The 14,990-nt window shown below is 37.3% G+C and overlaps 2 protein-coding genes across 6 annotated transcripts in view; both read right to left on the bottom strand.

Annotated features, from left to right (window-relative positions):
• Positions 1–1,254: 1,254 nt before the first annotated feature.
• LOC134853011 (formin-1-like) lies at positions 1,255–9,109 on the bottom strand. Its single transcript, XM_063868925.1, has 4 exons — positions 8,622–9,109; positions 6,096–6,326; positions 4,463–4,713; positions 1,255–4,186 (listed from the first exon to the last, which is right to left on the bottom strand). The coding sequence occupies exons 1-4, from the start codon at positions 9,009–9,011 to the stop codon at positions 1,405–1,407; spliced, it is 3,654 nt and encodes a 1,217-aa protein (XP_063724995.1). The 5' UTR covers positions 9,012–9,109; the 3' UTR covers positions 1,255–1,404.
• Positions 9,110–10,655: 1,546 nt separating this feature from the next.
• Positions 10,656–14,990, bottom strand: part of LOC134852819 (putative mediator of RNA polymerase II transcription subunit 26) — a 30,340-nt gene continuing 26,005 nt past the window's right edge. For 4 of the 5 annotated variants that reach the window (XM_063868633.1, XM_063868636.1, XM_063868635.1 and 1 more), the window contains one exon: positions 13,770–13,895. In XM_063868633.1, coding sequence (XP_063724703.1) covers positions 13,883–13,895 — 13 coding nt within the window. In that variant the 3' untranslated portion in view covers positions 13,770–13,882. Of the gene's footprint in view, positions 11,401–13,753; positions 13,896–14,990 lie in introns of those variants that run through there. The other variant, XM_063868634.1, reaches the window with a different exon arrangement.

Here is a 14,990-nt window from a genome sequence, read left to right as displayed (position 1 = left end):
CGCCAGGCCCTCGGTCATTATTTTGCGTAAATTGCTTACTTCCGGTTTCCAAAGTGCTAATAACTTCCGATTCAGCCGCTGGATTTGGCTCAAATTATGATACCTGATGTATCTCGTTGCTACCTATGCTATCCCAAAGTTTTAGCTCCCTGCGTTCAGTGGGGTCAGAGAAACGACTCCCGGAATTCGGGGTGGGGTCTATTTGCATAGGGCACAGCACCGGAAGGAGTTTTGTTTCCCTTCCACTCGCTAGTTACAGAGTGCTGGTAGGGCTATTTGCACTTCCGGGAACCGTTATCACTTAGGGCCGGGGGGTCCGAGCGAAATGGATTTTTGCATGCCCGGGTAAAATCATCTCTAGTATCCGTCCTATGAGTTTCATAAAGCCAGCCCCGGTAGTTTCCATTGGGGGATATTTGCAAATCTTTTTTCACCTGGGTTTTCCGCGCCACAAGAGGGACTATATCTTCGGAGATTCGAACTATTTTGGACTTCACTATTTGTTTACTTTTCTACTAATCTAATTGACTAAACAATCTTCATAGTACGCGCTCCCCATTAGCTTTACACTACTGCATGCAAATCTCAAGGTAAAACGTCTCAGTCGAAGTCTGTGTTTGGCAAAAGTGTTAGGATCACCGCTCCTACATTCGGAATTAAAACATGGAATTATAGCCATGAAAAATAAAACATTCAAACGACTCCGTGATTCGAGCCACATATCTCCGCATTGAGAGTCACATAAAGTATCCACCGGATACGAGCGCCCGCTTAAATAAAATCAGCTTAAATAAAAAAATAAAAGGGAAAAAGGGGCAAAGCTCTGAAAAGCGACACGAGGCGAAATACAAAACAAAAATTGCCTTGTGAGAAACTCGAGTTTCAATACATATTTTAAACCTCAGACACCACGAGATTCGAACATTCGAACTTGGTTTGTCCCCCAACCTAGGGCTTTCTTCCGCGGGGAGAGAGATGTCATCCATTTTGCGCAGCCGGTCTGACCTTGAGGAGGCGGATGACACTGAAGGGCATCCAACCATGACCGAGGCCAATAGAACAGAGGACAATTGACACCAGAAAATGTAACACAATACTACGTATCACAATGCTACGTTTACTCATCCCTTCATTGGAAGCGCACTACCCAAGAATCTCGACCAAATGTGTGATCCCCTCTCTCTTAAACAATGCATACGAATATCTTCTTCGATAAAAACTGAATTAACTATTTCATTTCAATTGTAACCATTTAACATCTACATTTACTATTAGTATACTAATAAACTATTAAATTTTACAAATAGGAATGCAATAATTTTCGGAAAACGAGCACAAAATAAGGAATATTTGAAATATTGCTAAATTTAAATTCAGATTTTTGAACAACAGAACTTCTGCAATTCATGCATTTGATGCTATCGTTTCTTCATTCTGTTGGCTTTGCTGCAACCTTTTCAACTTCATTCGTTCTTTTAAACCTCCTTTTTTGACTGGTACTGTTTTTATTTGTTTCTGTTTCTCGCTTTGGATTTCTTTTAATCTCGCTTTCGCCTCAGCTAGCCGTCTTTGAGAAACTAACTTCAATTCTATTTTCCACAAAACTTTGAAATCCCGCACAAATGTGAGCCAAACATCAAAAAAATCTGATGGCAAAGTCTCGTCGACAGGATAGCAGAAAAACACTAAGGTCGACTCGAACACTTTTTTCGTATCGGTCAATTTGTTTTCCAACTTTGAGCATTCTATTACTGCGTTTTTAAGCAATGCTCCCATTTTGCTTTTAAACGGTTCAATTTTCACATCTTCATCCGGGTTCGATTCCAAAACTTTCCTTACATTTTCAGCACATTTATCCAGATCGTTTTTAACCGCATTCAACTGCTCGCTAATATCTTCAAAGTTAACAATACTACATTGACTAATCGAATCAGGCTCTGGAAACGGTAACGTTAGAGTATCGATATCGAACTCATCCGATTCTTTTTCCTTGGACAAAACGTACTCTTTGATGTAAACTTGAACCACGTATGCTAAAAATGACGATTGTTTATCTTTCGTTTTCATGTCTTTCAGTTTCGGTAAAATATCCAATTTGAATCCTTCGGCTTGACCACGTGTCATATTTCCACCATTTAGGAAATTTCCAAGAGCCAAAACTATTCCTAATACATTTCGAATCGATGACCAATTCGTCAACGCGTCGCAAACTTTACCAAATAGCGTTAATTTAACCGATAATTCATTAATAATTTCTTGAAAGGTTCTTTCAAACACTATACAACTACATCTTTCTTCAAAGTGATCCAATTTCGAGAGCTGAAGTAAAAATTGTTCAGGTTTGTCTAAATTAGCTTCAGGGTGGGCTTTGATTGCGCTCAATTCATCATTTGTAGCTTTCATGTCGCTTAGAGCTTGCATTGCGTCGGGGTCCAAGACATCCCCTTCCAAGTCATAAACTGCCGCTTTTATATCATCTATACTTAAGTGAAGCCCGGAAAGAAAAATTCCTACAGCTTCTGAGCGTTTTTGATCTAATACTTTAATAGCACCTTGTTTAGCAGATTGTGAAGAATTGTCTTTTAGTTTCTTTCTTATTATACTTTCTTTACCGAAAAGAATGCAGATTTCATCTTCGTTCAGTCTCGGTTCCTTCACTTCGTCCCAGAGAGTCACGACTTCCTGACTTTTTTGAACTGACCGCTTAAAAATTGTCAGTTTAATTTTCTGCCAGTAAAGCGACTTTAACTGAACACGAGGTTTAAAATTTGTCACAGCTCTTCCAACCAACCCTGGTGCTATAAAACGTGAGGCATTGGGAGGGGGTGGGGGTAATCCATTTGGCCCGGGCATCGGTGGGGGAGGCGGAGGTAGTCTAGCCCCGCCCGGAGGTGGTGGTGGTGGCGGCGGTGGCCCCGGGTAACTTCCAGGAGGTGGGGGCGGAGGAGGAGGAGGCGCTTTCATCCCTGGCGGAGGAGGGGGCGGCGGTGGTATCGTATACCCTGAAAGCCCCGGAGGCGGTGGTGGGGGCGGCGGAGGCATCCGCGGAGGAACAGTACTACCGGGTGGTAACGGCGGTGGCGGAGGTATACAAGATGACAACAAAGTTAAAGGCGGCGGTGGGGGCGGGGGAGGAGGTGGTGGTGCCGATTTGACTGAAACTAATTTAACGGCCGGAGTCTCTTTGACTTCTATACTTTTGACTCCGTCACTTGTTGAAGATTCTTCATTGGTTAATTCGACTACAGTTGACATGTTTTTGTTGGGATCTTCAATCGGCGAGGACATCAAAGGTCTTTCCTTTCTTTGCCCACTTGATACAAACTCAGGTGACTTATCGTCTCTCTGGGTGCTAGCTATCACATCTGAATCGCCAATAGTAACTGGGATCTCAATTTTTAACTCAGACTTCAAGTTTTCATCCACTGAAAAGTCGAATCTTTCTTCGCCTCTGTTATCTCTTTTTGAAGGCGATTCCATCCCCGAGTCTCCCATTTGAACCGGAAACGTTTCAGTTTTCGCAATTCCGACTTGGTTTAAATTGCTCACACTTTTACTAAAGACTGATGATAAACTGGACGGTCTCTCCGTTTCCGAACCGGGTGTTCTATTTTCAAATAGCATCTTATTCGTTCTGGCTGTTCCCCTTTGTAAACTATTAAAATTCTCCAAATTAGGACCGGGCGAAGGTGGACTTAATGGATGCGCGTACAAACTGTTCACATTAATGGACGAAGGCGCTCTTCGACCTGTTGAAACTACTGGGTTATTTATAATAGTATCTTTCAACTGGTCCAGTAAAGCTACAATTTGAGGCACTGCACTATGCGTTACTCTCGTTTCTTCAATTTTAGCTCTTAATTGCTTCAAAGCTTCTCTTTCTTCTTCGACTTCTTGAATTTTAAGCTCATTTGTTTTCATCGCTTTTGCTAATTTCATAACTTGTTTTTCTTTTTCTTTAACTTTTTCACCAAAATCTTCTTTCGCTTTCTGTAACTCTTTTTCGTGCGCTTCTTCTAACCGTTTAATTCTCTCGCTGTATTCTCTCTCTAATGAAATCTTTTGAAGTTCAGTTTGTTTGCTGGCATCAGTGGGGGCTACTTTGGCTGGAGAGACCACTGGAGGCCACACTGGGGAGACTGCTTCTGTAGTCACGGCTTTATCTTCCCCAGTTTCCTCTTTAACCCTGAAATAAACCATTGACAACTGCACTTTTAGAGTTATTAGAGCAATTTAAGACATTCCTGGAAAAAAAAACAAAAAAATCATCACCTATTTAGGTGTAAATGACTTTGAAAAACTTCGCATGCAATCTCGACTTCTCAAGCAACCTTGTGTCATAAATTTTGTCAGAAAAACTATCTTTTGCATGCAAAAAGTGTCTAAAATAAGTCACTTGCTCTTTTTATTTAGTTCTTTCGGTTCCAACTACTTGCAACAAATAACATTCTCAATACTATACCTGTCGAAATCTTCATTTGAAACTTGGACCCCTTTCGACTTCAATGCACTTGACAATCCACTGACCAGACTTGAGAGTGTGTCTGGGTCCACTGAACTCTGTAGGTTGCATGAGTTTATAATATCTGCCATGTTTATTGTGAGATCCAAATTGGATCCCACAGCTGCTGGTAGGAGGTGTTCTTGTTTCAGAGTAATTTCTTCAATTTCAGAGAGGTTTGATAATGTATCCGGTCTTTCTGGTGTTTTGATCTAAAACCGAATTAATGCTATTATAAAACGCAGTCTTTCTTGATTCAAATCGCTTTCATAATTCATTGACGGTACCGCAGGTAGACAATTATACAGTAGCAGAGAGAGGGACTGAGTTTGACCTGTATCACTAAAAAAAACACTTTCAGTTAACACAAAATTTCAGCCCGCTCAAAAACAGTAATTTGAGCCCACTGAGTTTCAATTTTCAAAATTTTCCCAAAAAGGCAACCGCAACATAAAAATAAGGATATTCAACATTTGTTGGTGTTTGAAAAATTTTGGACAAAAAGCAGTTGACTAAATTGATTTTGCCCAAAATCCGCCACTCCTTAAATATTATATGACAGAGGCGAAGCCGACAAAAAAGTTGAAAATGTCGAGAAAAGCTAGACCTACACGAAAGCATTGCATCAATTTTTCTTGAATAAAATTAATTTAAAAAAACGTGCCAAAAACAATTGAAAGTAAATTTTCTATCGAAACGAAGCGGTAACAGAGTCGAAAACTTTTTGAAGAGCCAAAAAAAGTTTTCATTATTCTTATAAACAACATTAAATTAGCGAGTAAAAAAACTCACACACATCAGAAACTTGTTTCGACGAAGCAATATGAGGCCACAAAGCCACTTAGGTAAACAAAAAACGGAAATTATACCACACCGGAGTTGTTTCATTTAAAACCAACAAATAACTATTGAATATAATTGGTATTTGAAAGGCAGGCATGCTCAAAATATGTCTGTTGGTTGAAAAAAGTGTAAATTTGAGAAAATTATTCAACAAAATGAAAACAAGACAAAATCTATGTTCCCAACTGACAACGCTTACTAATCGCGAGCCTAATAATCGCATACGTAATAAATCTGTGCACACTAATCGATGATGCGAAAATTCCACAAAAAAAATCAAAACAAAAACTTAAAATCCGCAAAAATCTCTGAACTCCACCAATGGGGCTTTTGAAATGGCATTACGAAATTTGGAAGATATCTGATCCTTCAAAAAGAGTCCGTGCTATGTAATCTAACCCGACAAAAATTAACAAACAGAAGATAGTCCGAAAAAGCAGAAAACTACTAGCCAGCAAAAAAAAACAGGCTCCGGCAATTTTCGAAGCACAACCCCTTGCAGTTGTTTTACCTCTATGCAAGATACGCTGGAAGCATGCTTGAAATTGAATTTATTATGAAGCAAGTTGCAACACTTAATATTTACACGTGCGAACCTTGTTAACAAAACTCTTTACGGGGAACAAAAGTCTAATACCCGGTTGCAACACCCTTGCTTATTGCAAGGGTAAAAACACGGAGGGCAGCGTAGGAAACCTAATTCATAGAATTATTGAGACAAGGAATAAATTTCCACTAAAAGTGTGCTCACCGCCTCTGTTTCTTGTTCCATAGTCATCATCCTGCCATAATCAGCCACCACTTCCGACGTATCCCTATCTCCCCTTTCCTCATCCTCCTCATTGATAGGTTGGGCCACTTTGACCACCACCGAGTCTGAGAGGGCGTCGTAGAAGACCTCTTCATTGTCGTTATTATGGCTTAAATTCACATGTGCATTTGAGACATTTCTCACTCTCGAAAAGCTGTCGTCGATCTCGACCTGAAAACAAAACTTAATTCTTATTCATTTTATTTAAAAAAAAAAACTTATTTCTTAATCGTTTTCCGAGAAAAAACCTTTTCTTATCCGTTTTCTTCTAAACGAAACTCTTTCTTATTCAAAAAAAAAATTCAATCCAGAATTAACTTGTGACAGACCACTGGATCACAGCACCTCGCCGTAAAAAACCAATTGATTATTTGCTCAACGAAATAAAAACATGATATGTTATCATACGTTCCTAGCTAAATTCGAACCGCGTTCACTCCTATGGCAGTCGATTGCGAAAAACCACTTAATTCCTAAAACTGGTAAACATACTGCGACCAGAGGAATTATTAACGAGGTTGGAGTTCGTCTCCCTGCATGATGGTAGACGCTCTTTATGTCGATAACCACCAGGCATTTTCATAACTACTCCGTGACTACCAAGAAAGCAACACATATCAAACCGACCGCATTCAACTTAAGCTCCGACCATTTGAAAAATGGGGAGGAAATTTGTATTCCGGTGTTTTAGTTTTTTCTTTTTCTTTTTTTTACACAATACAAAATCAGCTACCACAAATAACTATCGGACTAAGTTGAGTGATATATCATATTAAAGCCTTTCAGTTGCAACTCGAACGCATTCAAAAATTTCCAAAAGAATTTCCCAGTGTCGAGAAAATCCGGTTTGAAATTTTTGATTTTTGGTCGTTTCGAGCTAATAAGGTTAGCATGGAGGCTTACAATAGCTTAGTTATGGTCAATGTAAGCCGTGAAAACTTCGTGTTACGCGAGTAGTTGGTTTTTGGATTTTTTAGCGCCATTTTGGGAACCAACAATTTCAAAATACTTTTTTACAATTGGCTTAATTTACTATGACTGTCGAATGTGCCTAAGTTCTATTTTTTTTTTTCGTTCAGATCCTTTGATCACACCACGCAGAAAAAAAACGACTATTTTTAAAAAACAAAAAAAACATTTTTTTGTATTTTTAAGGCTATGGTCGGAACATTCTGTGCTACTTGCAGTAACCGGCTATCCTTGTTTTGAACAGTGTTTTGAATAGTATATTGAATACTGTCAAACTTATTATGGTGGTTATACTCACGTGACCAACACCGGAAAAAAAATAGACTCGAAATTCGACAGACTTCTTGTTAGCAGTCGAGTCAGTCAACTTAAATATGCCACCTCTGCTAAGATTAGCCCGAAAACATCTATACATAACATCTATTTATATTTCACTTTTTTCCAACACAAAAAAATCTTGGCCATCTTACTCATAAAAACCATGCATTGAATATTAACACAAAGGCGAAGCTTCGCTTCGTAAACACTAGACAGAACGACAAAAAGCAGCTCTATGAAGTGCAACAAGAAAAAGTAGAAATGAGGCTCGAATTAGTTAAAATTCTGCAACTTCTCGGATTCGATCTCCGACTTTTTTCGACTTAGAAATCATGAGTCTCACGCACTAACTACTCAGCCACGGGCACTTTATAAATCACAAACACTAGCCACAAAAGCAGAGAACAGAGGCTATGAAATTTCCAATGCTACAGATCGTGATTAAAGCAAAAGTGCTACCAAATAAAAGAACACTTTTAAAGAAGTTTTTTTGCGAGCTAGGTTTACAAAAGAAGGTTCGTAGTAATACACTACGCTGGTCTCAAAAATGTCTAACAGTGATTCGAGTCCCTCGCCAACCAAAAGGTACCCCTTTATAATTATTTTATGAAATCCATTTTCGGCCGACCAACCCTTTTATTTTTCTAAAGGCTAAATTTATCTAATATATATATTAACTTTGAAAGGCAGCGCGCGCCGAAAAAACACACTTTTTTGATCAAAACTTCCCAAAAATGTCCAAAACGGCATTTTCGACATGTTCTTTTTTCAAAAATTTTGTCAAAATAGTGTTCTGGAAGCCGTCGAAAATTAAATTTGGTCCACCTAAAAAAAGGTCGACAAAAAATTTGATTTTTTTGGAAATCCACACTAACCCCCCCCCACCCCCTCAATGAAATCCTAGATCCGCCCCTGATGTGAACCTCAGCAATTCTTATTCACAGCAAGTTAAAAACTTCGTCCTACCTAAGATCTCCAAACTCCCAATTTTTCGTTTACAATCCCTTTTATGCATGCTTCCGCATATATTGACAACAAATGACACACTGATATGATGTTAAAAACCTATTTTTAATTTAACTTCCAGTAAAAAAAAACACCACTGTTTCTGGTCCTTCATTTATGATAATCTTGAACAAACTAAAAAGAATTGCAAGACCCACCCATCCTTTTTATTACCTCTTCATTGATGCTGTTGCTCGTGTTCGCGCCCAGACCCGAGAAAAACTCGTAAACCGACTTGGCTGAGTTGAGAAACAAATCAAACTCTTCTTCTTCGTCCAACCCACTAAATGAGGTCGAGACATCGTTCGGAACGTACGGTCCATCGAAGAACTGCGAGTAATTCGTGAACGAATCATCGTCATTCGTTCCCCCGAGTTTAGACGTTGTTGTCGACGCCTTCGCGGTTGTCGTCGCGACACCAGAACCCGCATTCGCGTCGACGAGGTTGACAGATATCGTTTTGTGGTCGATGATCTCACCCGAGAGGTTCATTGAGGAATCTTCGGGAGGTGTGAGGGGTTCGTTGAAGGGAGTCGGCGGTCGCTGAACTGATTTGGACGCCATAGTAGTCTCCGACTTCTACCGTTGAACGGAATTTATTCCCGTGCTTTATTTACATTATGGCTTCAGCTGTAGATTGCTAACTATGGACAATAAATTGTACATCTGAAACGAATTAACGTCGTGCAAAACGAGGATTTTTCATTTTTAAAACGGTTGTAACTCCTCCAAAATACGAATGCTGCCCAATTTTACAAAAAAAGCTTGTCACATTTCGAAAAAGAGTTTATTTTTTTGGCCTCCACCCGCGAAAGAAATAAGTTAAATGTTTGTTCACATAGTCCGATTGTTGTTAAAATTGAGTCATTATTTAGCCATGACAAAAATATTTGGTCTTCATACTTAATCTCGTAAAACACTCGTTGCACCACAAGATTTGTGCTCACGCAAGGTGAGGGAGAAAAAAATAGCCAAAAAATGACTTTTGGTAGTACAAAAACTGCCTGATAATTGCTGCAGTCATTGGGACAGAACTCTGATTTGAGGCTTTTTCAGTTTTTTGGCCTCCGTCTTTTTCCACTCAAAAACAACTAACAGAACTGAGCATCAGATGGCGGCGAGAGAATGACTTCCAGTCGTGATTGCAAAAACGCTTTTTAAAAAAGTAGTTTTTATTAGTGTCGTTGAAAAACGTTACAATTTTGCTAATGGAGATCCATTCTTTACTATGGGATCAGTTAGGTGTCTACTGACCGTTTAGCCCCAATCAGTTCTACTGATGATAGAAAGGCTTCAAGGGATGGGACACAGTTAGAAGAAGCAGTAAACGTAAAGTGAACAAGTTCAAGTTTTGTTTTTGAAACCGAGTAGGGGTGCTTACGACTAGCCAGTTTGAGTGATGGAATTTATCTTATTTAATTTGGTTTTATATCGACTACGATTGAACAATCAATTTAAATATTGATGAAAATCTTTGACCTTATGCCAATAACTTGTATAGACAATGCCATAAATCTGCTGCTTTATGTTTATTCAAACTTAAATATTTTTTTCCAATGTTTTCTTTAAAGTTTTCAGATATATACATTTCATTTTCTTTGAAGATCTCAAATTTCGTATTTCATTTGATAAAACGGGCGAAGCTCTGTAACTTAAATGGGTTTGTTAACTGCCCCCTCACCATTTCTGGTGCTTCATGTTTAAATTCTCGCTATATGCATATTTACCATTAACAATGAGAAACAAATTTTTTTTTCTAAATCAAAACTCTTAACGCGAAAATATCAAAAATTAAGAATCTCAAAAATCATCAATGGGATTGAAATAAGTCTTTAATTTTTTCAAAGAAACATTATAACAATGTTTTCTACATTGATTAAGCTGCTACTAGCTAGTTTTTTGAGCTTCTGAGAGCCCCTACCAGGCACAGAAAAAATGGAGAATTCCGAAAATTTCGAAAAAAATTCTTAAGATTATTTTTGCAGACATAACTCTGGCCAAAACTTCTACGCTAGTTGCAGAGCAACCGGTTAGTGCTGTTAGAATTTCGTATAAGACTAACCGGTTGCAAGTGTATAAAGAATTTCGCATTCTATGCACCCACGCTAACCCCCTCATCCGTCTTCTGCTTCAATTGTTCGTATTATCACTACAAGTCTTTAAATGAAGATACAAAAAGTATAGATTTCAAATCGAATTGATCCACTAGTGAAGAGGTACAAAAACCAGAAAAGACTAGAAATCTGAAGCAACATTATGCAATAAAAACAAGAGAGAAGTAGTATAATATACAGAGAATAAATTACTTGAACAAAATTTCAACATTATTTACAAGTGAGTTGAGAAAAGAAGACCCAGAATCAGAATATTAAGAACAATAGAAGAGATTAAAGCGTATAAATTGATATCAACATCATCACACACTACCAAATACACTCTTATGCCGAATAAATCACAAAATAGTTTGATTTCTGAGAACAGAAAGTTTTCTCTTTTTCTGTTTAATCTCAATAATTAAACATTATTCGAAATTTAAAGAGGGTTTTACAACTCTGTTACAATAATCTAGTTCATTTAACTAACCAGCTACGATATTTCAATTATTACATTGAATATTTTATAATTTGAGCGAATTTTTTTGAAGAGGATTAGAAAATTTTTGAACAGCGTCATCTAATGTCAACAGAAATTAGCACATAATAAATTTGATTATCATTTATCCATAATTACACTTGTGAAGAAACAGTACGGTTATACGAGAGATGATTTTTTCGATTCCACAATTTGTGATGCGATTTTGGCGCCCTTTGTATCAATGGTGTCTATTACGTGGTGCTTTTCTTCGGTTTCGTCGGCCATGTCGCTTTCTTTCTCTTCGACTGTCGGTCTTTCGGACGAGCCACTTGAGTCTACAGAAGGTTCAGTTTCGAAACAAAATCCCTCCTCTATGTTCCTGTTAATAAACAATTTGAAACTTAACCCAAACAACTTATTAAGCTTTGATGATAGGCACTGTACCGCATATTCGGGCAAGTATTCGGTTGATTCATCAAAACTTCCTGTACTTTTGAAACTTGACAGCCAACTGTCAGTTGGAAAAAGATAACAAAAAATTGTTTTGAAATTTTTTCAAAAAGAAAACAAGGTCTTAAAGCTCTTTGAACTGCGAAAATCTTTTATGATTGAAACTTTCCAAAAAAACTCCGCAGATTCGAAGAAAATTGATCGTTAAGGTCAAAAATCAATTGAGACATTTTGCGCAGCTGTTCTATTACATTGTGAAAAATATTGTGACCCGGTTTCTTTTTTTAACATCATTGAATGAAAAACATATGCAGAGAAAGAACCTAGCCCACAGACAGTTGGAAAAGTGTCAAGCGCTCATTTGGCATTCTTTAGCAGATGAAATTGAAGTGAGCTTACAAAAACCAAACCACAAAAAATATAGTTTAAAAAGAACTTTCAATGAAAAAAAACACAGAACCTATCTATCTTGTCGTACCTTTGTTCACTGGGCGTGATCATCGCAAAAAAAAGCGTTGAAATTTTATAAAATACCCAAAACAGCTCTAAGCGATCTCATAATGTGCTATCGACATAGAACATGACAGGAAAATAGATTGACTAAATGAGACACAACCAGTGGAAAACAACCGTCAAGAAAAAAGATTTCAAAACTCACCATCTTGGGTGCAATGGTTACCACAAGAAACAGTTTTTAAGCCGAAATCGTACTTGCTCCTGGAATTAAGCTTCAAACATAGCCAAAATAATGAAAACTTCAAAAAACCGCAACAATTCAAACTGTTGTCTGGAATCATGTTTTATTTGCGGAAAGCACATCCAGAAACACAATCAACGGCAATTGATGAAAATTCAAAAAACCAATTAACAAGCGTCAACTGAGCCGACGAAACATTAACCCTTAGAACAGAAAATATAACTGTCGTCATGAAAAACTAGAAACTCTATTCTAAGAATTCTAGCATTTTGTGCGATCCGGAATGAAGCATAGAACTTACGCTTCCTTTGAAATGTCCTTAAATTAGGTCACTAAGGCGATAAAACGTAAGCCGTAATCATTTCAGTCAAATGAAGTTTTTGAGTGAAAAAAAACACAAAAAGAACAAAATATACGAAGTCAAGGCTTGTAAAATAATTGCAGGAGTAAGTCGAAACACTGAAAAAAAATAGCCTATCAAAGATTGGAAAAGAGAAATGAACGTAAGTAAACACACAAAACACTGAATTTCAAGAAAAAATCTCAACTTTCGAAGAAAAAAACAGATGCTCTTTAAGATCTTTGAACTTCGAGAGCAATTTATGATTGGCGCTTTTTGATAACATGAACCCAACTAGAGAAAACTGGATCAATAGGCAAATTCCGCTGGATCAAAATTAAATTCCACTTCCGAAACTAGAAATCGTTCACGTTTTTTTGCGCCTTTTCCACGTTTGTTATTTACGTCACATTCAGCAGATGAATTTCAATTGAACTCAAAAGCATTCATAAATGCATCAATATGTATGAATGCAGATCTTCACTACGTTCATTACTCTTAATAGCGTACAAAAAAATCAATTCTACGATGCGGCAACCAACTCGAAAAACATTAACAGACAAAATATAGGCCGACATTTATTGGAAAAGAATATTTCAGTTTAAAAAAAAACAGTTCCTGATCAGATTCGAACCCACGAACTTTAGCGTCCCAGGCGTATTTTTCACCTCCAGGCTAAGTGCACAAACAAAAAAATTTAAATTCATTTTGAACCAAGATACAAGTAATTCTGTTAAACAAGTTTTTAACCAGAAAAAAAAAACTTTATTCCAATTTGATAACGCTTGCTAATCGCAAGTACAAAAATCAAAGTCAAACCGATTTAAGATGAGTTACACAAACATTCATATGCTGAATTTGTACCCAAGACTCTAGAAAAAATGATCAATACTCCATGCCGGATAATTAAAAGTTTCCTTAACGATAGGCAAAAATGTATTATTTAGGGGAAAAACCGACAAATACATAATTCATCAATTATTTTCATTTAAAATAATATATTTTAGCCTTTTATTAACTTTATATCTGGTCATACATTTATATCCTGTCCCAAGAAAGAAAAATTGATGGAATTTTGTTTTTAATATTATCGACTTCATTTTTTATTTTTTTATTGTTTATCACATATCTCAGAGGGGGGGGGGGGGGGTTATAACCGAAAAGACTCTTATTGGGACTGAAGAGCTATCAAGTAACACTTGCTAACACTTCAAAACATTTCACCTGCTCTGATGCAGTTCATACCTGATATCAAGGTCATTATTATGTACAATTTCCGTCTCAACATTCGACTGCTGCTGCTCTTCATATTCACTTCCTCTGTCAACAAAATCCAACTCCTCTTCGCCCTCTATGCCTCTCAGAATTTCGTCTTCACTGACCTCCACTGAAACACGTGATCAGAATAAGTTGACCTTGAAATGACGATGTCTAAGTAAAAGCGGTCAATTAGCCTACAACTCACACAGCATAGTTGCCTTTTTCTTTGCACATTGTGTCTATTAGACTATGATTTAAAAATATTAAGATTTAGAATCTAAATGTGTCGTGATAAAAAATTAATTAATTATTAACTTTGGATCTACTTAACAATTGCCCCCCCCCCCCCTTCTTAGAAGTATAATAGCTAAACAACACGTTTTGGTTAAAAAAATGTGAATAATTCTGCTGAATGAGGAGTAGGCTAAGTGACTTGACCTCGTTTTTAGTAAACGAAGACTATTAACTAGTACTAACTAAGAAGTAATTCATGCAGCAAAGCAAACAAGACAACAGAGTTGCTCGCATAGACGACTGAAGTGGCTATTCTTCTTGGCAGAATATCGAATGATAAAAACTTATATCAGCCAATTAAAATTCAGTCTTCGAAAAACCTTGAAAGAGAGCGTGACAAATCATCCCGAGTTTTAGAACCCGTTTAAGGATTTCTTGGATTGATTTTTGATTGCTTGGAAATACTTTTGCCTTTCGAACTTCTGCCGTAAGATTAGGCCAGCGACTGAAAACACTCACAAGATCAAAAGTAAAACCAGAAAAAAATTAAGTCTAGCTATGAATCGATAATTCTGAATTCTAAATGAAGTTAATCATTAACACATGATTTTAAAAAAAAAAGATTCCATTCGCAGATCAAAAAAAAATTCAGAGCCGCTAATTGAATTCGTTCAATCGTTAAGAGCAGAACATCATTGCGACATGAAAACTGCTACTTAGCGTCAAAGCTACTTTTCTTCTCTTGACTTAAAAAAGGTTATTTTCATCTCCCGGTGAGATAAAAATAGGACACATTTGGTTGCATTGGGGAAATTCAAAATGTCCGCTAAATCTAATTATTCCAGGAACGAATTAGGAAATTGAAAAGCACTTCAGTGGAACAACTTAATTTGTTCAGCGGCACTCTTTAGTCCAAAATGTCTGCCCAAAAGTAATAATTGGAACCGTAAAACGGCACATACAACAGTATAAAGTATATGAGAAAAGT

The sequence above is a fragment of the Symsagittifera roscoffensis genome, chromosome 8 (assembly GCF_963678635.1).
Source record: "Symsagittifera roscoffensis chromosome 8, txSymRosc1.1, whole genome shotgun sequence".
In the NCBI taxonomy this organism is placed as follows: Eukaryota; Metazoa; Xenacoelomorpha; order Acoela; family Convolutidae; genus Symsagittifera; species Symsagittifera roscoffensis.
This window is presented reverse-complemented; position numbering and strand designations above follow the sequence as displayed.